Below are 26,589 nucleotides of genomic sequence, written 5' to 3'. Positions count from 1 at the left end.
CACTGCTCCACTCGTCCTTCTCTTCTCCACATGGACTGTTTGTTTACAGTGTCGAGTGAGCAGCTACACTGCAGGTTCGACTTCATTTGGCGCTAAGCAGACCTCGTGGTGATGTCAAAGTACCGCGAGAGCGATTCAAAGCAGATTTCTCCATGTGATAACTGGAGTCTCTCTCGCGGTACTTTGCTGTCACTCACTTGTGGCGCAACACCAGTCTGCTCCCCAGTCACTTTCGCGTCACTATAGTAATTTGATTTCATAGAAATTCATACGCCGATCGGATCGCGCAGTTCGGCAGGAAGTATATTGCCTAATATGTATTTCAACCCGCTAAGGTAGCAAGTGTGGCATTCTAATGGTCAGTGCTTCACATCTATATTATGACTAAAAGTTTAAAAATGTCACAAAACCATGCTGTTACGCATCCTCGCGCTATTTTTAGTAGGTATACGGAAATCCTTGACAATTTCTAGTGGGTATACGGCGTATACCTGCGTATCACGTAGACTACACCACTGATTATAGAGTATTTTATTACCAAAGACCAATCATGAACTTAGAAATGGAAACAGGCAGATTAGGGATAGTCAACAAATAGCACTTGAATTTAATAAGTTTTTTGTCTCATCAGTGGAACAATTGGTGCAACAAATCAAGGAAGAACAGCAACTAAAATTCACTAAACATCAATCAATAAATCAATATTCTCCGTTTTCATTTTGCAGACTAATGAAGCAAAGGTGCTTGAAGCGATCAATTTAGTTAACAACAGCTATAGTAAAGATCTTTTTCATATAAATGCAGTCTTTTTGAAACGAAACAAAACCACTTTCGTAAAACCTCTGACACACTTGATAAATTTGTCTATTCAGAGTGGACAATTTCCTGCAATCTGGAAACAGGCAAAAGTTATTCCGTTATTTAAATCAGGAATGCCTGACCAGGCAAGTAATTATTGGCTAGTAAGCATTTTACCAGTATTTTCAAAGGTGTTAGGATAGGTAGTGTATGGTCAGCTTATGACTTTTATACAATCTAATAACATTCTACACCCATTACAATTTGGCTTTCGTCCACAATATTCCACCGAAAAGGCAAATTGTTTTCTTGTAGAACTATTTAAATCTGCAATAGATAGTGGAGAAATTGTTGGCGCCGTCTTTTTAGATCTTAAAAAGGCATTTGATACCTTAAATCATGACATTCTTATACATAAATTGTCCAATTTTAACTTTTTGCCAGTAACTTTGCAGTGGTTTAAATCGTATCTCGAACAGAGAGATCAGTGTGTGGTGATTAATAATGAAATGTCTAAAATTTTTTAAGTAAATACAGGAGTACCCCAAGGGTCCATTCTTGGACCATTGCTTTTTACATTGCATATTAATGATTTGCCAGACTCTTGTCCTACAGCAGGACTTCAAATGTATGCAGATGATGCAGTGGTTTATGTGTGAGGGAAAAATGTGCAGGCAGTTTCTGAAGAACTTGCAAAACATCTGCAAAATGAGGTGGTGTGGTTTCAAAACGCAGGTCTGATATTGAATGTTAAAAAGACCATGTCTATTTGCTTTGCTTCAAGATTTAAGTCCATACCAGAAGAATTAGATTAATGGATAAATGGGTATAAGATCCAGCAGGTCTCAGAAGTTAAATACCTGGGCCTTGTACTTGACTCTCGACTTACATTTTAAAGTCATATTAAAAAAAAAAATGTCGAGTTGCCAAAGCGAATCTCTATACATTCAGACAGATTAGAGAATGCATGCCGTTTCATGCTGCTCTCACTTTCATGCACGCCATAATCTTCTCACACATAGGTTACTGCATTTGCACATGGTCACAGGCCACTGCTACTATAGTTAAGCCAGTCCAAATGATTTACAACAGAGCTGTTAAAATCCTAGATAGGAAACCTATTAGGTCACATCATTGTGTTAGTTTGAGGAAGTAAAAAATTTCATCTTTTGTAAATTGTATTACATTTTCTTTAATGAAGCGGATGCATAAATGTTTAAATCAGCAAACCCCACAGGTCTTGAGTGAATGTATAGTTGCTCTCAGAGCTGTGGGTTCAAGGACTAGGGGAGCTCTGAACGGGAATTGTCAGATCCCGAAACTTAATACTTTATTTGGACAATCAGTTTTCTCTGTACAAGGCACAAAAGCCTGGAATAGTTTACCTACTGAATTGAAAGGAGAATCAAACTAGGTCCTTTTTAAGTATAAACTCAAAGACTTTTTAATAAGAGGCCAAAAATGTGAACATTGACTGTCGGTTTGGTTGATATTGTGTAATACTGTATTATAATGTTAATTTGTATTGTAATGTATTGTTAAATGTTGTAAAGGCCCACTAGGGACTGACATTCAGAATTAGCTTTGGCTAAAATGTTGTAGTATGTAACATGAACTTATGTTACATACTTGTCCCTATTCAAATAAACGTAAAAAAAAAAAATGAAGGCCATCTTTATTTGCCATTCCTATTCTAGAGTGCGTTTCCCGAACAACGACGTAACTCACTGCTGAACCACTATGGAACAATGCATAGTTGTAGAAACGAACTACCTTGTTTCCCGAAAGCATAGTAACTTTGTCGCACATTCGTCCTTTGAACCATGTTGGTTCAACAACATAGTTGATAATGTCACGTGGGAGGTGGAGTACTAATTAATCTGTTCAAATCAGTTTAATGTCAGATTACTGCTGTAAATGACCTATTGCACCAGATGACTGATTTTGTTATCGTGATTTAGTTATCTGTTTTTGTTTTTTTAAGATATTTAATTCAAGTTCCCTCTTACGTCACTCCCCAGGGTCTTAACGCTTGTAGGACTGTGCGCATGTGTATTTTTCAAAATTCAGCGTTTTAATTCTGTTTACACACTTGAAGACGTAAAATATTTTTTTTTATATATTTAGAATGATGGATATAGAACGTACTACATGTTTTTTGCTTATTTTGTTCAAAAGCATGATCAACGTAAGTCTACATATTAAAATAACAAGGAACTATGCTTCTAATGACAGGTGAAGAGCTGTCGTTCAAACCACACAAGTTTGCGATGCAGCTTGCGAATGTTTGTTTGAACTATGGTTTCAGGAAACACCAAACCGTTGAACTTTGTCAGTAACGACGAAAATTACGACAGTAGTTGGCTAACGATGCTTTTGGGAAACGCACCCATGACACCCAACAACAGAAGAAGACATTTTCTAGTGGGTTATCTTGATTGTTTCACTCATGTATAATTAGTTTCCACTGTTTTTCTGCCACCACATTGCGTGTGCAGCTTGCAGTGACGTAACTGTGACGTCTACTCGCAAAAGGTCTATAGCGGAATGACAATAAAGCTTAACTTGTTGGTTTGTTGTTGTTTAGATTTATCCAGATGAGGGTCACTTCCTGTCCAAGAGTAGCAGGCGGCACATGGCAGCAACACTCAGCAGCTACTTCAGATCCTGTTTGCAGGAGGAAATGCTTCCAGTCAGTGAGGAAGAGGAGGAGGAAGAAGAATGAAGATCATATGCAGACACGCACACACACGCTCACACACACACACACACACACACACACACACACACACACACACACACACACACACACACACACACACACACACACCAAAAACGTGTGAGGCCTACTGCTCTGAGAGAGTGTGTAAATGTGTGTTAATGCATGTATCTGTTTTATGATGGATGTATGCATTAGAGATGTGAGTGTGTGTGTATTTCTATGTACCTGGCTATTGGATTTTTATTGCTGGAAATGGACTGAAATGGCAAGGCACAAATGGAATATTTCACTTAGCAGAAATCACCAAGATCTTCAAGTGGACTAGGCTGATCGGATTGGCTCATCCACATCACAGCTCCTCCAATCAGCCATTGCATGTCTTCTTTCTTTGCTTCACTCTCCGTCTATCTGTATGCCGTATCCTTTAGAAAGAGCACGGCATTCAGATATAGTTACGCTACAAGAAAGACTCACTGTCTCCATGACAACGCTTACTGGGAAGAACTGCTATTTCACTCAGCAAAACCTCAAGGATCTGCTTAAAGACATGCAGAGCTCAAGGGCACACATGCATAACGCTCTGATATGTATGTCCAGTAGATTCTGGGTTGTTGGTGTATATTGTACTGAAGAGTGTGATCAGATCTCATGTTAGCTTAGATTACAGGGCAGATCCAATAACAGAATGTTTTAATTCATTTTTCTGTCTCTGAAAGCTTTTGTATAGCTTATTGTTTAGTTTTGGTGTTGGGTGTTGGGTTGTGGTGGGAGTTGGGTTGATAGTTATTGTCTTCTAGTTGACATTTATGACTATAAATAAACAAGTAGTCAAACCTTACACGGGCTTAGCAGAGACTGTTTAAAAGGTGAGTCACTTAGAAAAGCAGATCTGTTGTTGTAAAGTCATAGTAAGATATTGTTAGTGTCTGAACATGCAAATCTTTAGAATCCCAAGTAGTAGAGAACTTTTCCTTTGGGATCAAAGTTTTGTTGCCATACTGTCTCAAGCAGTTTTTGAAATTTGGTTTCAATTAACTGTATGAAAATGTAGGGTATTAACCCTAACTCACACAAACTTAAACACTTGCTTCAGGTATTCAAAAGTAGCTGTGCATGTGTAAATTTGATTTTTTTTTGCAAGCAACAAACAGTATACAGTGGTTTGAAAAAGTGTTGGCCACCCTTCAGATTTCTTAAGTTTTTACATATTTGTCACACTTTAATGTTTCAGATCACCAAACAAATTTAAATATTAGTCAAAGATAACGCAAGTGAACACAACTTGCAGTTTTAAATAAAGTTTTTTATTATTAAGGGAAAACAAAATCCAAAACTACATGGCCCTGTGTGAAGAAGTGTTTGCTCCCTACACCTTATAACTGGTTGGGCAACCCTTAGCAGCAACAACTGCAATCAAAAGCGAATGACTTGCAATGAGTCTGTTACAGTGCTGTGGAGGGATTTTGGTCCACCATCTTTGCAGAATTGTTGTAATTCAGCCACATTGCAGGATTTGAGCATGAACTGCCTTTTTATGGTCATGCCACATCATCTTAATAGGATTGAGGTCAGGGGCCTCATTTCTAAAATGCTCCGTAGAAACCATCCTACATTTGATCTTAGCATCATTTATCAAAAATGCGTACGTGTGATTCATAAACCGAACTTATGCTCAGAAAATGTGTGTACCCCTTTCTTTCAGATGTGAAATGTATAAATCGCAAATGATCTTGAATTTGTGCGCAGCTGAGCATTTTTAGACCTCCCAGTTTAAACGATGCCTAATTAATTTCATAGACATATAAAAGAGAGCTTGTCAATGTTTAAACCCAATTTCGAACAGCAAGAATGGCTTATATTGCCAAAAATCTGCAGCGATCAGACAAGCAAAAGTGCGTACGTCTGCTTAGACCCTGACATGGCGCTAAGCACTTTTCTACGTCAAAGACAATTTTTAAAAATATGGATTTTGCTGTGGATTTTTGCATACGCACACTTTACAATCAAAGCTGTGCATACGCACGCTTTCTAAATGAGGTCCCAGGACTTTGACTAGGCCACTCCAAAGTCTTCATTTTTTGTTTTCTTCAGCCATTCAGAGGTGGACTTGCTGGTGTGTTTTGGATCATTGTCCTGCTGCAGAACCCAAGTTCTCTTCAGCTTGAGGTCATCAACAGATGGCCAGACATTGTCTTTCAGGATTTTTTGGTAGACAGCAAAATTCATGTTTCCATTTATCACAGCAAGTCTTTGAGGTCTTGAAGCTTCAAAACAGCCCCAGACCCTCACACTACCACCATATTGTACTGTTGGTATTTAGTTGATGTCTGAAATCCTGTTTTACTTTTACGTCAGACGTAATGGGACACACCTTCCAAAAAGTTCAACTTTTGTCTCGAGTATTTTTCCAAAAGTCTTGGCAAAACTGAGATGGGCGTTTATATTCTTTTTGCTCAGCAGTGGTTTTCATCTTGGAACTTTGCCATGCATACCATTTTTCCCCTCTTTATCTCTTTCTTATGCACTGTAAACCTGAACAGTACAATGTACTAATTTAAAATGAGTGGGCTCTTACTGTGGTCCTCTGAAGTCCCAAAGCTTTAGAAATGGCTTCAAAACTTTTTCCAGACGGGTTGATCTCAATTACTTTCTTTCTCATTTGTTTCTGAATATGTTTGGATCTCGGCATGATGGCTAGCTTCTGAAGATCTTTTGGGCCTTGTCAGCACGGACACAGATAAACCACAGTTATGTTTTGGGGGGGCAAACATTTTTTTCCTCACAGGGCCATGTAGTTTTGGATTTTGTTTTCTCTTGATGATAAAAACTGCATATTGTGGTGACTTTTGTTATCTTTGACTTATATTTACATTTGTTTGATGATCTGAAATATTAAAGATTGACAATCATGCAATAACACCAGAAAGCTGCCAGTAACTTACTGTAGATTTTACATTTATGTTATTTACTGGCAACAGTTTGTTCAAAGTTAAATTAACATGAAACATTTTCAGTCTTTATCTTCTGCAGTAAGTTACTGGCAACCAGCTGCATAATTACAGATTTTCTTTACAGCACTTTATATATTCTTTATAATGCTACTGGTAATTAAACTTTTGTTTTGCATTAGTGTCTGGATGATATACACGCCAGCATGGAATTTACTGTCGCAGACATACACAAAGAAACTCCACAAATTTCATTGCTCATCAATTACAAGTATACATTCAATTCAATTCAATTTTATTTATATAGCGCTTTTCACAATTGGTGATTCTTTCAAAGCAGCTTTATATTAATAGAAGCAGTGAAAAGCACAGAAATCGACAGATAGCACCACAAAATACAGGATAGCACAAGCAGCTAAATTTGCTGCAGCTATGAATCAACATTATAAGCAAGCGTATTACTTATGTAACGTATAGAAGAGGGTCTAAGTTAAGCCCAAGAAGGCTGCCTCCCTGGGTTGAAAAACCCCTTAGGAGAAAAAAACCCCGGACTTTTAGCTGGGGAAGTAAAAAAAAGTCCTAGGAGGGAAAAACCCTTTGGATATATATATATATATATATATATATATATATATATATATATACTTTGAAACAGATAAGGATATTAAGCGGAGATTAAGCGGGTTCTGCCGGTGGTCGTTGGTCAGGCATCAGCTGGGCATCATGTTGAAGGACAGCCAGTAGATCAGAGGTGTGCCGACTTTCACATTTACCGGAACTGGGTCTGTTTGTCTCATTGTCCTCGGGGTCGAGGACAAGACATGAAGAGAGAAACAAAATCCTATTAGCGTAGGGGCCATTCATATGTATACACATGTACACATACATATACACACACACACATATATATATATATATATATATATATATATACACACATACACACACACATATACATATAGGTATTGAAGATACAACATCACCCCCTGTGACAGACTCTGCACAGTTTGGTTTAGGGAGATGTTTTTGGAGATCGACGCACTGACTCCCTTACAAGGACTAGAGTCCCGCCCCCGACCAGTGGGCTTAACATCACAAATCTATACCCACCGAGCTTCATCGAAATCCGGTCGAGCAAGGGAGTCTCCCACGTATGCTTGTTTCTGAACAGTTAAAAGCTTGTGCTGTTTGATGTGATTATTTTTAATGAGAACACAGAGAAGTTTATATTTGAGATGTCTATAAACAATAATATATTTGCGTACAAAAATATAATTATATAGTCTTAACACATATAAGTAATATTTAGGATTGGTGTACAGTATGTAGAGTGTGACAGTCTCTATTTTAGCATCAATCAATCAATCAATCAATCACAAATTATCACTGTAAGCTCTTCTTCTTTCTGAATTAATGAACTGAATCAAATTAGGGTAACATTCAAGTTCAAAATGTTGTGCAATGTTTTGCTACGGTTTCCAGTTTGAATGACATGTTTCCTGGAAACGGTGTGCACCGATTTGCAACGGTGTTTGAGATACGTTTTCTCTTGTTTGATGGGTGTGTAAGAACCACAGTCCAATCAGCAGTAAATAAACCATGGGGTATTAAAGAGACACCTTGCACAATGGGTTAAAGTTGGAATGTTCTCTTTCATTCTGGACAGCAAGGGCAGTGACTGTAACATCAAGCATATTTTACAGTATCACACACATTTATTAAAATTTCATCAGGCTTCAGAAACATTTAAAAAAGAATTCAAAGCATGGCCTCTCAGCTACCGTAGAAGCAACTCTTGCGTCATCACAACAGGGGTTTTAACGCATAACTGTGTAGTGAACAGCACTACTTTGGGTTAACATAAAGTGCCCAGTCAATCAGATAAGGCTGCTCGGACAACTCTTTTATGGCTGACCTCCGTGCCAAAGCGGAGAAGAAAAGGACGTTTGATTGGTCCACCCCATTTCTGCTTATCATCCTTTCAACCCCCCCTTCACCATCTCATGAAGGCAGGATGATCGTAAACATTCCTTAAGGAAAAACATTTTTCAAAGTATTGGCTTACCAAAGAACACATCTTTACATTCTTTCACCAACAAAATTTACTAAAACCATCACCTATTGAATTAACATATTTAAAGACACTACCATTCTGAATGACATCTTTATGTTATGAAACTGTTCAATTAATCACAGTTATTAACATATGAATGAATGAATACATGTATTATAATAGTAACATTTTGCTTTGATGTTAATACTCTTACACTCAGCCAGGACAATGCCAAAGATATTTTGGAAATGGTTTGGTAAGTGGAAAATGCATAGATGAAATTCTGAAGACCATGTTAAACTCTATACATTATGCAATGCAAATGAATTCCTCACAGCCTCCTTCTGACATCAACAGATAATCACGGCTCTGCATTAGGAACGCGCCAAGATTTTTCCAGATATTATTCGCTCTAAGTCTCGCCCTGAAAAGAGATACATTAGCAGAGTACTTCAAGTTCTGAGTCTCAGGCCCTGTGCTAAGGGACTGAAACAGGACAACCCCAGTCGCTCTACTTCTTCAGCCTGCCTGCTAGATATTGAAACAGGACAAACCCTATTGTTCTGAGTCTTCTGCCATGTGCTAAGAGACTGAAAGAGAGCACCCAACTTCTTGTCTTCCGCAGAGAGAGACAATAACAGATCAGCGAAAAATCAACCAAGTTTCTGATTCTCTCTTTGATATTTTACAGCTCCTCGTTCTGAGTTTGACAACAGAGACTGAACCAGAACAAGTTCTGAATCTATGGCCTGTGTGTCCAGAGGCTGAGCAGATCACACCATGTTTCGAGCCTCACATACAGAAATGCAATTACAGAAGTCTGCAACAAGGTGAAGCTCAGAAGGGCAAACCTTTACATCAAGGGACGTTCATTTGCCTGTTCCAGAATTGTTAAAGACCTTCTGCACTGACTACAGGATCGCGTCTGCGTGTTCCAGATTGCTAGAATCCTCTCGGTGCTTCCCTGAGATCAGCATTTTCACAGCACTTCGTGTTCAAGGCGGTCGCACTGAACCTGACCCTTTCCACATTGCAGCACGGAAAAGCCTGACACGTGGCTGAAGGGCACCACCGGAACATTTGGTGTTCCGCTCATTTGAATGCACAGAACGTAAATATCACACAACCAAAACTTTCCTGAAACCATGGCATTGGTCTATTAGTAACTATTTACCATAGATGCTTCTCAATATTGCCTAACTGATTTCTTTAACGTTTATTAGATAATTCTTTGATTACTTGGGTTATTAAAATAAGGTTTTCATCTTATCAGAAACAGAAACATTCTACCATAAATTCAACTCAGTCACTTGAATTTTCTATTCTTTGCATTTTAGTTTCTATCTTTTTCTATTATTTAGTATTGTAGTATCTCTTCTCATTTGACCTAGACAATACCACCATAGCAGCACGCATGTAGAAACACCACATCCAGCTAAACCTTGCGAAGACTGAGCTGCTTGTATTTCCTGCAAACCCAAAATAAAGCATGCTTTATTCATTCAACTGGGCAACACAACCATTACTCCTTCCAAAACTGCCAGAAACATCTGTGTAATCTTTGATGACCAACTGTCCTTCACTGAGTACATTGCATTGTACTGAATCATTTTCCTTCACTGCCCTCTGCTGGTGGAATGATCTTCCTTCTTGTAACTTGGTAGAAGCACCTCTTGTATTATTGCCTCCTTATGACAAATCACTTGAATGCTTCCTCATCTTTGTCGCTTTGGATAAAAGTGTCTGCTAAATGCGTAAATGTAATGAACAAACGAAGGTAATCACACACATACACACACACACACACACACACACACACACACACACACACACACACACACACACACACACACACACACACACGCATTCTGGTTTCCATGTTTTGTGGGGACATTCCATAGACGTAATGCATTTTATACCATACAAACTGTATATTCTATCCCCCTTACCTGCCCCATTCCCTAACCCCAACCATCACAAAAACCTTTCTTGTACCTTAGATTTTCAATAAACATCATCTTGTTTGATTTATAAGCTTGTTTCCTCATGGGGACATCAAAATGTCCCCACAAGGTCACAAAAACACTGGTATTCCTATCTGTCCCCACAACGTGATAATTACCAGGTACACACACACACACACACACACACACACATTTGAGTGAAAAGGGAGTAACACCGTTAAACACGCTGGAAGCACTGAGTGAGGTAAAGAAAAACCTCCTAAATGTGTAACACTGTTGATGCGCTGTTGGTGCCTCGGGACTTGACTGCCCCACTGTTTAAGTTGATTTTCAATAAAGCAGTGTTGATTTTGTTCGCTTTTGGATCAGGTTTCAGAACCTGACAATGCTTAGGTAAGCCGCGAGCTTGTTACTCGCCAAACCAACTGTATACAGATCACAACACCTGAAATATATCTGCCTTTGGCAGGATTTGCATGCACTATGATAGCCTACATGTGCATCATCTTAAAAATTATGATTAAATGGATTAAAGTGCCATCAGAGCTTTTTGTTTTGTGTTTCTCTGGACAGCACATCTCGGGAACAGAGGTATGACTTTTGGGTAAACTACATAGGGGTCTTAAAAAAAACTAACATTTATAAAATTTAATTAAAGTCTTAGGATGAAAATCTGAGCATTTTAAGGCCTTAAATATAACTTACTGAATGTTAGTTTTTTTTAACACCCCCCCCGAATTAGAATTTATAAATATGTAACAGTTTCAATGGTTTTGCAAAATCCATGTCATGGCGTGCGGTGCCACCATAATGGTAATTACTATCATACTGGTTTATTGCCCACCCCATCTCATATACTTATTTTAGCCTACACATTAGCCTACCTGTTTCTCAGGTGGACAAACGCAGCACATCTGATGTCCTCCACCAACATCTTCCAAATTGAAAAAAAAAAATAATTCATGTGCCTACGCACCTTTTTATGAGAAGTTTAAATGAGCATATAAATATGAAAAACAAATGCAATTATTAGTGAATAAGACTAAATACCCTTGTGTGATACATTGGTATTTTTGCTAATCTTAGCTAATTATTATTGTTTTAGCAAGACTGCTCATGTGCATCACTTTTTCTAAATGTATTCCTTACTGTTTATTAGCAGGTTTCAATTGAATGGTTCAGTAAATAATCCAAATTTTGTAAATGTGACATTTAGTAAGTATTTAATCTGATAATGAATTGCGAAATTGTCCCTTAACAATAGTTGAAAAATCTTGATATTTTGACTTAATCTACATCAAATAATCATCAGTAGGATAACATCAGCTAAATAAGCCTTTTCTTTAACATTAGGCTATTATTTAAAAGATAGATTTAGAGAAAATCAGAATACTTTCAGTGAGCTCCCGTCCGAAGTCATAATGGGTCCGATTAAAGTCTACACTATTGCCTGGATTTGTAACCTAATTACACAACAGCAACCCTTGCTGTGCTATATTTATAATTATTCCATATAAGAACAGGCTGTTTATAACTTTAAGAGTCATCAAATCATTCCTTAACATGATTCCAGTTTAAGATCAGTGATCTGCCAAAGATATTATTTTTCATTTGGATGGATGAACTATTTCAGTCCATATCTGGTAATACATCTGTTGTAAGATTTAAATTTCATCTCCCGATGGCAAAATATGCCTGCCAGTTTTTTTTTTATTAAACAACAGCAAAATCTAAAAAATATATTTAAAAATCTTTATTGCATGGTAAAAGCATGAATGTGACAAAACACAAACATTGGATTTTGTTGAATGTAGGAATTTTCAGTACATCAGTCTGTCTTATTACATGTGCTTGGACTGGTAATTGATGAGTGTCCAAAAAATAAACAAAAAGACATAAATGTAAGAACTTTAGCATTGGTCATCTGGATGGAATTTACCAAAGCAAGTATTAATGTTGCCCCCGAAACCAAATACCAGTGGGAAGGTTTTACTCTGTGCCAAGTTTCAATGATTTAAAGACCCTACCCCTCAAAATTTATTTATCAAGCAAAAAAGTGTTTAAGATGAAAAAAATCTCAATCCTTTATTTGTTAGAAAGTAAGAAAGAAAACTACAACCTAATCCAAAATAAATGTGATATAAAAACATTCTTATGCCATATGTGTTATTCAAACACCGGATTTTTGACACGCTGTTCTTCTTAACTTACAATGTCTTAACATTTTGAAATTATGTACAGTTAAAAGTTTAGGAAAATAATAAATTAAGACTATATGAATATTTATATCATTGACATGCAGCACTGAGCCAGAAAGTCATCGAATGAGAACATCACCCTGTTTTCCATTTGGGAGAGCATCTAAAACAACATGACCATATCTAGCTTTACAGATCTGCTGAGCGCTCAGTTATGACACTATATAAAAGCAGCTCCTGACTGAAGATTCACAGTGAGCTGTCAGAGGTAAGGGAGATACATAATTTATTGTATTTCCTTTGTCTATGAGGAATACCTATGTTGGAAAACAATAAAATAATTCTTTCTTCTGCTTTTTCTCTTTCAGAAATCTTAAATTCACATCAGCTTTCTTTTTCTCCGGGGGCATACAAGGTAAAGCAATAACAATTATTAACATATTTTAGTTCATTTTAAATATCTTTCTTCAACAGTTCAATGATGCAATAATAACAATAAAATTAGGATTAAAGTTTGACATTTCCATCTGTATTTCAATAATATTACTAACTTACCAAAACAAAAATATAAAATGATAAAATATTTGGAATTATTAAATGTACCATACAAGAGCATAATAAAATCTAAACTCTAAAATAAGATTTAAAACAGAATGTTAAGGTATATTTTATACAACAGTAATCTGCCACCATGGGAGACGGTGAGATGGAGTGTTTTGGCCCGGCAGCCATTTTCCTCCGCAAACCAGAGAGAGAGAGGATCGAGGCTCAGAACACCCCATTTGATGCCAAAACAGCCTACTTTGTAACAGATCCAGATGAGATGTACCTAAAGGGTACTCTTGTTAGTAAAGAGGGTGGCAAAGCTACCGTCAAAACCGATTCTGGGAAGGTAAGTTCAAAACTATTAACTGTGATCTTGAGGAATTATTTCATGTTACTAATATCTTCAGTCAGTCCTGATAACTGCTGTTATTTATTGTCAGACTACCACTGTCAAAGAAGATGAAATCTTTCCCAGGAATCCACCCAAATTTGACAAAATTGAGGACATGGCCATGATGACCCACCTCAGTGAGCCTGCTGTGCTGTTTAACCTCAAAGAGCGTTACGCAGCATGGATGATCTATGTAAGTCTAACGACATCACTTTTGAAACCTGCAATGAGCTCCATGTTGAATTGTAACACACTGGACCTTCATCTCCATTTCAGACCTATTCTGGTTTGTTCTGCGTCACTGTCAATCCATACAAATGGCTGCCAGTGTATGATACAGTTGTTGTGAACGGTTACAAAGGCAAAAAGAGGATTGAAGCTCCACCCCACATCTTTTCCATCTCTGACAATGCCTACCAGTTCATGCTCACTGGTAAGTGGATTCAGATATTTACTTTACTGATGAGCTTTTGTAAAATAATGGGAGTCTGAACACTACAAATACCACACGGTTTTATTTCAGATCGTGAGAACCAGTCTGTTCTGATTACGTAAGTACATTTTCTTCTCTTCATGTAACTTTCTTACAATGTAAAAGCACATAGAGGTTTTGTGAATAAAAACCTTGTGTGAACCTCCAGCGGAGAATCCGGTGCAGGAAAGACTGTAAACACAAAGCGTGTCATTCAGTACTTTGCAACTGTTGGTGCATCGTCTGGAGCAAAGAAGGCAGAACCTGTTGCTGGAAAAATGCAGGTTTGCGAAAACATATAGCTTACACATGGACTACAGTATTAATTGATTTATCTTATTACTGATCGAATATTACCCACCTTAAATGCAGGGCTCACTGGAGGATCAAATCATTGCAGCTAACCCCCTGCTTGAGGCTTATGGTAATGCCAAGACTATAAGGAACGACAACTCTTCTCGTTTTGTAAGTATAAGTCTGATGTAATGTATTGTCATTTCTGTTATAATTTCTAAGCTGACAGACATTCAGAGGTGTCTTAAATAATGTCTGTCTCTTTAGGGTAAATTCATCAGGATTCACTTTGGGCAAACTGGCAAACTGGCCTCAGCTGATATTGAAACTTGTGAGTCTCAGTGTTCTCAACCAAACATGTTTTATTGTTGTACCAACATGTGCATTAGTGATTAAAAGCCATTGTTTCTCTGTAAAGATCTGCTGGAAAAGTCAAGAGTAACATTCCAACTGTCTGCTGAGAGGAGCTACCACATCTTCTACCAGCTCATGACTGGACACAAACCAGAACTGATCGGTGAGAAATCTACATTAGCCTATGATTGATAAAGGCAATGTCTAACAGCAGTGTTAATATAGTGCACATTAATTCTTTACAGAGGCCCTGCTCATCACCAAAAATCCTTATGACTATCCAATGATCAGCCAGGGTGAAATCACTGTCAAAAGTATTGATGATGTGGAAGAGTTCATTGCCACAGATGTACGTAGACAACAGGCTTATTGTTTTTTGTTTCCTTAAAATATATTTATAATTGGAAATATTTTTGCAATGTTTGCTGCTACAGTATTTGTGGATTATTCTACCACATGTTACTAATCTATACTGGAAAACAATGATAAGCTTATTATGAGTTTAAAGGCAAAAACATTAAGTACATGCAAAGAGTCAGTAGTTTCCTCATTGACCCTTGTTATTCATAACCTCTTCTATTCGCTCCGACATGCTGTATATTAACTTCAGGGCCAAATCCTGACTAATGATTTTGTCCACTCACCTTTTCAAGATTGACCACAGGTTCTCTATAGGATTTAGATTTGTTGAGTTGCCTGGCCACGGATCTGACATTTGAATGTAATGATCTTCGAGATATTTCATTATCACTCTTGCGCATGCAGGATGTTCCGATAAAATTCTTTAATCATGGCAGTGTTTTTGGGCAGAATTATGAGAAAGCCCACTTCCTTGGTTGAAAGGCAAACCCACATATGTATGGTCTCAGTATGCATCACTGCTGGCATGACATAGGACTCACCTTTTCTTCTCCGGACAATCAATTTACAAGATGTCCCAAACAGACGGAAGGGAGATTTATCAGGGAAAATAATTTCACAGCATATGCTGTTCAATCCTTGTACTTCCTGTAGAATTTAAGTCTGTCCTTGATGTTTTTTTTGGAGAGAAGTGGCTTCTTTGCTGCCTTTGTAGACACAAAATCTTTGCCTCACTGTGCATGCAGATGCACTTACACACACCTGCTACCAATACCGAGCAAGCTCTGGACTGGTGATTGCACAATTTCATCAGGAGAAGATGGTCCTGGCACATGCTGGATACTCTGGTTCATCCCGAAGCCTTTTTTGCTGCAGCCGAACCTCTCTCTTTGAAGTTCTTTATGATCTGGTAAATGGTTCTTTCAGGTGCAATATTCGTTGTAGCAATTCCCTTGCATGTGAAATCATTTTGATACAAAGCGATGAAGGCTGCACTTCTTCCTTTCGAGGTAAAAATTGCTAACAAAAAACAATCATTGCAATCACTTATTTCCTCCTTGTACAGCAATCTGTCTGCTTTTACAATTCAATCAGTATGATAGTGAATTCACCTGACTAGTACTCTGTCACATGTGTCGTTAATATGATAAGTGAAATGATGTTATCTGGTCTTTTTTGCCAGACCTGAAAAAAAATATCTTTTTGGCCAATGAAGCTTTTTGCTGTTATTTTAAATGCATTTAATCACTCTGCACAATAATCTAGAAACAGTATGAATGAACATCACAAAAGCTTAAGCAGCAAACTTTGCAAAACACAAATTTATGTGAAATTCTTGAATCAAAAAAACTCTCTTGGCACTCAAATGTTGTGTAAACTTCTGAAAACAGACTGCTATTGACATTCTGGGCTTCACTGCTGAGGAGAAAATAGGCATCTACAAGCTGACAGGTGCTGTGATGCATCATGGCAACATGAAGTTCAAGCAGAAGCAAAGAGAGGAACAGGCTGAACCTGATGGCACAGAGGGTGAGATGAACTTTCACAAAATACTCTATATATCACCATACAAACATTAATTTACTTACCATTATTTGGAAAACTCTCATTTTTTAGTGGCTGATAAAATTGCCTACCTTTTGGGCCTGAACTCTGCAGACATGCTGAAATCTCTGTGTTTCCCCAGAGTAAAGGTCGGAAATGAGTATGTGACCAAAGGTCAAACTGTACCACAGGTGATGACTTACACAATCAATGTCTATTGGACCGACAAGATCTAAAATATCTTAATAACAATGTGAAACATAAACTATGTACACTATTTCACAGGTGAATAACTCAGTCAGCGCTCTATGCAAGTCAATTTATGAGAAAATGTTCTTGTGGATGGTCGTCCGTATCAATGAGATGTTGGACACAAAGCAGCCAAGACAGTTCTTCATTGGTGTGTTGGACATCGCTGGGTTTGAGATTTTTGATGTGAGAATCCTCTACTAATACGTTTCTAAAGATCAAAATTGAAATGTAAAGATATAAGAATTTGTTTGTGTTGAAATGTCAGTTCAACAGCTTGGAGCAGCTCTGCATCAACTTTACCAACGAGAAACTGCAACAGTTTTTCAATCATCACATGTTTGTGCTGGAGCAAGAGGAGTACAAGAAAGAAGGCATTGAATGGGAGTTCATTGACTTTGGGATGGACTTAGCTGCCTGCATTGAGTTAATCGAGAAGGTATAAAAAGACTTTACAAAGGACTTAAAAAGGATATTTATAATTTGTACTTGTGCTTGAGCTTAAATATTTTTCACCAGCCAATGGGCATCTTCTCCATCCTTGAAGAGGAGTGCATGTTCCCCAAAGCCACGGACATGACCTTCAAAAACAAGCTGCATGATCAGCATCTTGGCAAATCTCCAGCCTTCCAGAAACCCAAACCTGCCAAAGGCAAGGCAGAAGCTCACTTCTCTCTGATGCACTACGCTGGCACTGTTGACTATAACATTAATGGCTGGTTGGACAAGAACAAGGACCCACTGAACGACTCTGTTGTGCAACTCTATCAGAAGTCATCAGTCAAACTGCTGGCTTCCCTGTATGTTGCTCATGCAGGCGCTGAAGGTTGGAATGCCAGAATTTATTAAATTTGTGTATCTCAAAACTAAAGCATAATTTTTTTTCAGAATTGATAAACATATACAACAACAGACATTTTGACTTAAAAAAGGATGTATTAAATAGGTCAAGAATTGACAATACAATAATAAATTACATTAACTAAACTATTTGTTACAATTAACACAAAACAGAAGGTGGTGGAAAGAAGGGAGGGAAGAAGAAGGGTGGTTCCTTCCAGACAGTGTCTGCACTGTTTAGGGTATGAGGCTAATCTCTTTGTTATGAAGAAAGTAAAATTTATTACAATAAAAAACTATTTACTAATGAAATAAACAAATTTACAGGAGAACTTGGGCAAGCTGATGACTAACCTGAGGAGCACTCACCCTCACTTTGTGCGTTGTTTGATTCCTAATGAGTCCAAGACTCCAGGTAAACCATTTTCCTAAAATGTAAAATGTAGCTATTGTTTTAAAATATCTTTTCATCTATAGGAATGTCTTTGTTCAAGGTCTGATGGAGAACCACCTGGTTATCCATCAGCTGAGGTGTAATGGTGTGCTGGAGGGTATCAGAATCTGCAGGAAAGGTTTCCCTAGCAGAATCCTTTATGGTGACTTCAAGCAGAGGTACTGTAAATATCTCATCATATAATCTTTTCACCAGTTGAGCTTCATATGCCACCATACCACCATTTTGTCGTCTTTGCTTTAACAAAAACCTAATTTGTCCCTGATTGTCCTCTAGATACAAAGTATTAAATGCTAGTGTCATCCCTGAGGGACAGTTCATTGACAACAAAAAGGCCTCAGAGAAACTCTTAACCTCTATTGATGTCGACCACACACAGTATAAATTTGGACACACCAAGGTACACTCCAAAGACTGAAGTGAAATCTGCGTAAAGAAGAATGGTCTTTTTTACTTTATAGCACTTACTTTCTCCAAATATTGTTTAGGTGTTCTTCAAAGCTGGTCTGCTGGGTCTTCTTGAAGAGATGAGAGATGAGAAACTAGCAACGCTGGTAACCATGACTCAGGCCCTTTGTCGTGGATTCGTCATGAGGAAGGAGTTTGTCAAAATGATGGAAAGGAGGTACAATTAGTCACAAAAGTGTTTGGAACACAAATAAAATGGTTTGAAAAAATGAAATATACTGATGTTATTTTTACACAGAGAATCAATTTTTTCCATTCAATACAACATTCGCTCATTCATGAATGTGAAACACTGGCCATGGATGAAGCTGTACTTCAAGATCAAACCTCTTCTGAAGAGTGCAGAGACAGAGAAAGAAATGGCAGCCATGAAGGAGAATTACGAGAAAATGAAGGAGGATCTAGCAAAGGCACTAGCAAAAAAGAAGGAGCTTGAGGAGAAAATGGTGTCACTCCTGCAGGAGAAAAATGATCTTCAACTGCAAGTTGCATCCGTGAGTATTACAGTTTTTGAAGCCAAATAATCATGGACCTCAAAGCATAGCATTAAATACTTCAAGAAATTAAACTTTTCCCCATCCCAATGAATAGGAAGCTGACAATCTCTCTGATGCTGAGGAGAGATGTGAAGGTCTTATCAAAAGCAAGATCCAGCTCGAGGCCAAACTCAAAGAGTCAACCGAGAGACTGGAGGATGAGGAGGAGATCAATGCTGAACTGACTGCTAAGAAGAGGAAACTAGAAGATGAATGCTCTGAGCTGAAAAAAGATATTGATGACCTGGAGCTCACCTTGGCCAAAGTGGAAAAGGAGAAACATGCAACTGAAAATAAGGTTCACATTTTAATCACATCTTCTACACTCGACTCATGTGATAATACTTGATAATACACTGCAATACAATGATTGCATGTAGGTGAAAAACCTGACTGAGGAGATGGCATCTCAGGATGAGAGCATTGCTAAGTTGACCAAAGAGAAGAAAGCCCTCCAAGAGGCACACCAGCAAACCCTTGATGACCTTCAGGCAGAGGAAGACAAAGTCAACACTCTGACTAAGGCTAAGACAAAACTTGAGCAGCAAGTGGATGATGTAAGACATTTGGCATGAGAAAAAGGCTAATAATAAAAGAGGAGATTATTTCATTGTTCTGTTGCTGTGTGTTAGATTTTCATGCACTCTTTTTTGTAACGTTAGCTTGAAGGTTCACTGGAGCAAGAGAAGAAGCTCCGTATGGACCTTGAAAGAGCCAAGAGAAAGCTTGAGGGTGATCTAAAACTGACCCAGGAATCTATAATGGACCTGGAAAATGACAAACAACAATCAGATGAAAAGATCAAAAAGTGTGAAAAATGTCATCAGTATTACAATCTGAAATTGTTATTGGATCAGTAATATTCCGATTGCACGTTTTACATAACATTTTATTTTAAAACAGAAAAGACTTTGAAATAAGTCAGCTTCTCAGCAAGATTGAAGATGAACAGTCTTTGGGGGCACAGCTTCAGAAGAAGATCAAAGAACTTCAGGTCTATTATATTATGAAGCACCTAACTGGAAAAGATTCACATTACCAGTATAATAAACTAAATGGATTTTTCTAAAATAGGCCCGCATTGAAGAGCTGGAGGAGGAAATTGAGGCTGAGCGAGCTGCTCGTGCCAAAGTAGAGAAGCAGAGAGCTGATCTCTCCAGGGAACTTGAAGAGATCAGTGAGAGGCTTGAGGAAGCTGGTGGTGCCACTGCTGCCCAGATTGAGATGAACAAAAAGCGGGAATCAGAATTCCAGAAGTTACGTCGTGATCTGGAAGAGTCCACCTTACAACACGAGGCTACAGCGGCAGCTCTCCGAAAGAAGCAGGCAGACAGCGTGGCCGAGCTTGGAGAACAGATCGACAACCTCCAGCGTGTCAAGCAGAAGCTGGAGAAGGAGAAGAGTGAATACAAGATGGAGATTGATGACTTATCAAGCAACATGGAGGCTGTGGCCAAATCAAAGGTAATCACAACTAGAGGATTATTAAATAAAAATGCACAATGAGGCAACAAGTGTAAAACATTGTATCTTATATAACTGTATGCTGTTAGGCTAATTTAGAAAAGATGTGCCGCACCCTTGAAGACCAACTGAGTGAAATAAAGGCCAAGAATGATGAAAATGTTCGCCAGCTCAATGACACGAGTGCCCAAAAAGCAAGACTTGCCACTGAGAATGGTTAGTGATCAACCGATTTCTGTTCCAAATAAAGCTGTTTAACAGTATTATTAATCTAAAGCAAATAAACAGGTGAACTGGCTCGCCAGCTGGAGGAGAAAGAAGCTCTTGTATCTCAGCTGACCAGAGGAAAACAGGCTTTCACTCAGCAGATTGAAGAACTCAAGAGACACGTTGAGGAGGAAGTAAAGGTACATCACTACACATGGTGAAATTTATTAATAATTCGAGGAGCCTTCCATTGTGTTAAATGTATGTTTGATTTTAGGCCAAGAATGCTCTGGCCCATGCTGTCCAGTCTGCCCGCCACGACTGTGATTTGCTCAGAGAGCAGTTTGAGGAGGAACAAGAGGCAAAAGGTGAACTCCAGCGTGGAATGTCTAAGGCCAACAGTGAGGTTGCTCAGTGGAGAACCAAATATGAGACTGATGCTATCCAGCGCACTGAAGAGCTTGAGGAAGCCAAGTATGTTTATTGAAATTGAAGAATTGAGGAAACCTTTGTTATGATTAAGATATCACCATTTCATTGATTTTCTACAACTTTCACAGGAAAAAATTGGCCCAGCGTCTGCAAGAAGCTGAAGAATCGATTGAGGCTGTGAACTCCAAGTGTGCTTCACTTGAAAAGACCAAGCAGAGATTGCTGGGTGAAGTAGAAGACCTCATGATAGATGTGGAGAGAGCAAATGCATTTGCCGCCAACCTGGACAAAAAGCAGAGAAACTTTGACAAGGTAAGAAAAACATGCTTTATCTGCAAATCTAAACTGTGATCCATACCTTTAAGTGGCCTACGTTATAATCTTTTTGTTTATTTCATAACAGGTGCTGGCAGATTGGAAACAGAAGTATGAGGAAGGTCAGGCTGAGCTAGAAGGTGCTCAAAAAGAAGCTCGTTCCCTCAGCACTGAGCTCTTCAAGATAAAAAACTCCTATGAGGAAGCTCTTGATCACCTGGAGACTCTGAAGAGAGAGAACAAGAATTTGCAACGTAAATGGCACTTTTTCAATTATCAAGATTAGAAAAAAAGATTGGCATTATACAGCATTCTTTACAACTGTGTTTTTTTACCTTTAGAGGAGATTTCTGACCTTACGGAGCAGCTTGGGGAGACTGGAAAGAGCATTCATGAGTTAGAGAAAGCCAAGAAGACAGTGGAGTCTGAGAAAGCAGAGATCCAGACTGCACTTGAAGAAGCTGAGGTTAAGCTACATTAAGTTCTTGCAAAAATCTATTACCACACTGTCTTACTTGGATCAATGAAGAATTGTGAAAAGCACTATATAAATAAAATTGAATTGAACTCATCTAGTATGTTAATAAAACCCTACTACTGTTTATTAGGGCACTCTGGAACATGAAGAATCCAAGATTATTCGTGTCCAGCTTGAGCTGAGCCAGGTCAAGAGTGAAATTGACAGAAAGCTTGCTGAGAAAGATGAGGAAATTGAGCAGATCAAAAGGAACAGCCAAAGAGTGATTGATTCCATGCAAAGCACTTTGGACTCTGAGGTCAGGAGCAGAAACGATGCCCTGAGAGTCAAAAAGAAGATGGAGGGAGATCTCAATGAGATGGAGATTCAGCTGAGCCATGCAAACCGCCAGGCCGCTGAGGCACAGAAACAGCTCAGGAACGTCCAAGGCCAGCTCAAGGTACTGTTCTTGTATGTCTGAAACAGAATCAAAGCATGACAAAAAATATTGAAACCCTAAACCTGCTACAGGATGCCCAACTGCACCTTGATGAAGCCATCAGAGCACAGGAAGACATGAAAGAGCAGGCTGCTATGGTGGAGCGCAGAAATAACCTGATGCAAGCAGAGATCGAGGAGCTGAGAGTTGCACTGGAGCAAGCTGAGAGAGGCCGCAAAGTGGCCGAGCAGGAGCTTGTGGATGCCAGTGAGCGTGTGGGACTGCTGCATTCTCAGGTATAAAAAATTACACAAACAATAAACTTGAGAATGTCACTTTCAAGATAACAATTGTTTTGTAACATTTTGACCGAAAACTGCTTATGTATCACAGAATACAAGTCTTATTAACACCAAGAAGAAGCTTGAAGCTGATCTGGTCCAGGTTCAAGGTGAGGTAGATGATGCAGTCCAGGAGGCCAGAAATGCAGAGGAGAAAGCCAAGAAGGCCATCACTGATGTAAATGTTTTAAATATTTAGCATTTACACATTTCAACTGCATTGTATTACACTACTTTGTAAATGTAAAATATTTAGCATTTTCTTTTTCTATAGTTTTAAAATTGTATTCTAGCCTTCTGTATCTATTGTCTAAGGGTTAATACATTTTCACTTGCTTCTATTTTAGGCAGCAATGATGGCTGAAGAGCTAAAGAAGGAGCAGGACACCAGTGCTCACCTGGAGAGGATGAAGAAGAACCTGGAGGTCACTGTTAAAGACCTACAGCATCGTCTGGATGAAGCTGAGAGTCTGGCCATGAAAGGTGGAAAGAAACAGCTCCAGAAAATGGAGTCCAGGGTAGGTTTGAATATTTAGGAGCTCTTAACATGCGAGTCATTTCTTGGATAATAACTATAACCATTTTTTCTGAAGGTGCGTGAGCTGGAGGCTGAAGTCGAGTCTGAACAAAGACGTAGTGCTGAAGCTGTTAAAGGAGTGCGCAAATATGAGAGGAGAGTGAAGGAGCTCACTTACCAGGTAAAACAACATAGTGATTGTAGCTTTATAAAATAATATTTTTGTATACATTGTTTAACCAAGATAATTAACACTTTTTATATTGAAAGACTGAAGAAGACAAGAAAAATGTGATGAGACTGCAAGATCTGGTGGACAAGTTGCAGCTGAAAGTCAAAGCCTACAAGCGTCAAGCTGAGGAAGCTGTAAGTATAAAATTTCATTTTTGATCTTACTTTTTTACATCTGTAGTGTCATAAAACTTCTTGTGTAACCATGACAGGAGGAGCAGGCGAACACTCATCTGTCCAGGTACAGGAAGGTGCAGCATGAGATGGAGGAGGCTCAGGAGCGCGCTGACATTGCAGAGTCCCAGGTCAACAAGCTGAGAGCCAAGAGCCGTGACATTGGGAAGGTAAGAAACTTCTACATTTCCAAAATAAATTGAAAGTAAATTGAATTATTTTAAATAGAATTGAATTATTTTAAATAGAATTGAATTATTTTAATATAATAATTTATAACAATAATTTACTTTTAATTAGGTATTTTTAATAGAGTGTAAATTAAAATGAAACTATTTAATTATACCATTAAATTACTGAAATGTTATTGATCAAATCTTTTTGTATTTATTTAAAGAGTAAAGATGAAGAATAAAGACACCAGACCTACAGACAAGCATATAATATGCATATAATATGTGTCTAAAAGTGTCCATTAAAAAGGGTTAGTTCATGTTGTCTGCCACTCTTTTTATTCACACCACATCAAACTACTGTTTTTAAGTTTGCAACCAGTGCAAGGTATCCAGATGTATTACTAAAGAGGTCACAAAATTCATCAAGTCAGCAAGTCTCTAAATTCTCTTATCGTCTTTCTGTGCCATCATTTCTCAAAAATCATGTAATTAAGAAACATCTGTGGTCATTCACAGTCACTTACTGTGCATTCAGACCGCCACCGGCGAGAGCGTCAAAGTGGCCGGAAGTCATTCATTTTCAATGAGAGCCGGCGGCGAGCTCCGGCGAGCAGCGGCGCGGGAGCTTTGGACGGTTTGAGGGTCGAGGAGAGTTGAAATCAGCTCAACTTTATGGTAATGAGCTATGACGCGGTTGGGCGGCAATCAATAGGAAGGTGGAAATGTTCACCGGCAACCAATCGGAAGGCGGAAACCTCCGCCTGAGAGGAGTTCAGAGAATAGGCTTGTTTGAGATGAGCAAATTCTGCGCAGAATCGATCACCGGTGATCAGCGCAAGATGCATTCCGGTTAGAAAAGTGTCCGACTTACGTCCGACTTGCTCTGATGTCACGCTGACGTGTGCAAAATAACTCTCGCGATGGAGAGGCGGGCTCGTCGGATTCTACAGCCGAGCGCAGTTGCTCTCCACCGACTGCGTTGACGAAAATCACGATGGGAAAAGACTTGCTGACGACACAGCTTAATGCTCATTTGCCCGGGAATGTCAGCTGATGACTTTTTAATTCTAAAAACTACACTTCCTGTAGTAGTTTTTATATTTATTCAACTTGTTCTTGACTTATGACATTTATATTATTAATAAATTCCTTTAAACTTTTGTATTAGTGTTGTATTATTTGTACTGTGTGCTGTTTATATTTCACACAGAAACAAATTTGCATTACGTCTAGACTTAGATTACATCCCAACATTTACTAAGAAGCCTTTTCCAATAATGAACAGTTCAGCTTTGGTGATTCTCCTCATAAACATCTTAATGTAAATACATTTGTTGGTATTTCAGTTGCATCTATTTAATCCGCGATAAAATACGCGAACGCGATCTCTTCCATTGCTGAGGTTTGCAGTCAACAACACAGCGAGATTCATGAAGCGTCCGGCTTGCCTCCACTTTTTTCACTCCTCCCCTCACTGCAGCCGGCTACTCTCGCCTATATTTCAGGCGAGGCAAGCTGCATCTCAAACAAGCCTAATGCTTTCGAGCGTCAGAGCGTCCACTACAACTTTTCTTTAGCGTCGTTGTCAGGGCAGCCAGAGCTTTTATTGACACTCTCGCCGGTGGCAGTCTGAATGCACAGTTAGATTTAGCCACATAAAACTGTATGCTGCAACTTGGACATCAATCATAAAACTAAATTAATTTGTGCATATTTTCTATCATTGCAAATACTATATAAGTAGTTAGATTGAATTTAATGCAGCAATTTATGATAAAATAATTTACAGTGTACCAAAATGATTGTTGACATATATGTATGGTTAAAGTCAATATTATCAATCACCAATATGACAGTAACTTCTTTTTGGCAAAACCCTAAATGTTAGCTCTAAGCTACATAGCATCTAATAACTAATGGTAAGTTACACAGCATTACTATTGACAACATTGTATGCAAAAGATGATATTCTACTGATAAACTTTAGAAGTGTAAGGTCAAACGTCAATAAAATACAATAATTTAAAGATATTTTAACGTGCCTTGGGTCTGAATCTGATCAGAAAAGTTGTGAAAATCTTTTGCCGTCAGACCAGACCGTCAAATGCATGATTTAAATCACACAATTCTGTTTCCTCTAAAAGGTATTTACATTCTAATTAAAAAAAACTTTAAGTTAGTTAAAGAATACGATATTTAGTTGAAATCGTCAGCAGAAAGCGGAATGCAATTGACTCAAAAACTTAAACCGTAACTTTTACCGTTATTTTTTTCAAAGCACCCCTGTAAAAATTACCGACCGAATTACCTACTGTTCTTTGACAAACACAAATGTCTTGTGATAATTTAATTGCAGTCAGAATCCGCATTTCTGCGTTTATTAAAGGGATTAATGATAAAGTCACTCTGCAGATCCTTTTAGACCACGCTTCGAGTTTGCAAATATTTTTACAGACATTCCCCTGAGAAACCATCTAAATAGGGCTATCAATCTATAAAAATTTTTTTTACAGAAAACACAATTATTAATTATGATTAGTTGCATACTTGTAGTAAAATTGAAGAATATACTATTATTTTTTTTAAAAACACTTTTGTACTAAATGCCACAAAGAAAACCATCAGTGAGAACAAATTCAGACAC

At 38.2% G+C, this 26,589-nt stretch overlaps 2 protein-coding genes across 4 annotated transcripts in view; both read left to right on the top strand.

Annotated features, from left to right (window-relative positions):
• LOC135733675 (inactive dipeptidyl peptidase 10-like) overlaps nt 1-6,646 on the top strand; it is an 84,031-nt gene extending 77,385 nt beyond the window's left edge. For 2 of the 3 annotated variants that reach the window (XM_065252482.2, XM_065252478.2), the window contains exon 26: nt 3,386-6,646. In XM_065252482.2, coding sequence (XP_065108554.1) covers nt 3,386-3,523 — 138 coding nt within the window. In that variant the 3' untranslated portion in view covers nt 3,524-6,646. The remainder of the gene's footprint in view (nt 1-3,385) is intronic. The other variant, XM_065252483.1, reaches the window with a different exon arrangement.
• A 6,303-nt stretch (nt 6,647-12,949) lies between these two features.
• Nucleotides 12,950-24,262, top strand: LOC135733673 (myosin heavy chain, fast skeletal muscle-like). Its single transcript, XM_065252477.1, has 40 exons — nt 12,950-13,098; nt 13,363-13,575; nt 13,670-13,813; nt 13,897-14,053; nt 14,144-14,171; nt 14,262-14,376; nt 14,465-14,557; nt 14,654-14,717; nt 14,805-14,903; nt 14,986-15,089; nt 16,492-16,630; nt 16,718-16,836; nt 16,931-17,080; nt 17,163-17,333; nt 17,414-17,720; nt 17,909-17,976; nt 18,062-18,149; nt 18,229-18,346; nt 18,465-18,588; nt 18,677-18,813; nt 18,895-19,150; nt 19,248-19,490; nt 19,573-19,749; nt 19,855-20,000; nt 20,096-20,186; nt 20,267-20,656; nt 20,746-20,872; nt 20,945-21,063; nt 21,141-21,337; nt 21,424-21,607; nt 21,699-21,864; nt 21,952-22,076; nt 22,219-22,527; nt 22,599-22,802; nt 22,900-23,025; nt 23,195-23,365; nt 23,441-23,545; nt 23,635-23,730; nt 23,808-23,939; nt 24,167-24,262. Exons 2-40 carry the CDS (start codon nt 13,375-13,377, stop codon nt 24,182-24,184), a joined length of 5,808 nt encoding a protein of 1,935 aa, XP_065108549.1. The 5' UTR covers nt 12,950-13,098; nt 13,363-13,374; the 3' UTR covers nt 24,185-24,262.
• Nucleotides 24,263-26,589: the final 2,327 nt, after the last annotated feature.

The sequence above is a fragment of the Paramisgurnus dabryanus genome, chromosome 15 (assembly GCF_030506205.2).
Source record: "Paramisgurnus dabryanus chromosome 15, PD_genome_1.1, whole genome shotgun sequence".
Lineage (NCBI taxonomy): Eukaryota > Metazoa > Chordata > Actinopteri > Cypriniformes > Cobitidae > Paramisgurnus > Paramisgurnus dabryanus.
This window is presented reverse-complemented; position numbering and strand designations above follow the sequence as displayed.

What these genes read in the sequence shown, in the direction of transcription:
- LOC135733673 (XM_065252477.1), top strand. Translation starts at nt 13,375, where the DNA reads ATGGGAGACGGTGAGATGGAGTGTTTTGGCCCGGCAGCCATTTTCCTC. An exon ending in CTGTTGCTGGAAAAATGCAG is followed by an intron (nt 14,377 to 14,464) that starts GTTTGCGAAAAC and finishes CCTTAAATGCAG; the next exon opens with GGCTCACTGGAGGATCAAAT. An exon ending in CTGGGTTTGAGATTTTTGAT is followed by an intron (nt 17,081 to 17,162) that starts GTGAGAATCCTC and finishes TTGAAATGTCAG; the next exon opens with TTCAACAGCTTGGAGCAGCT.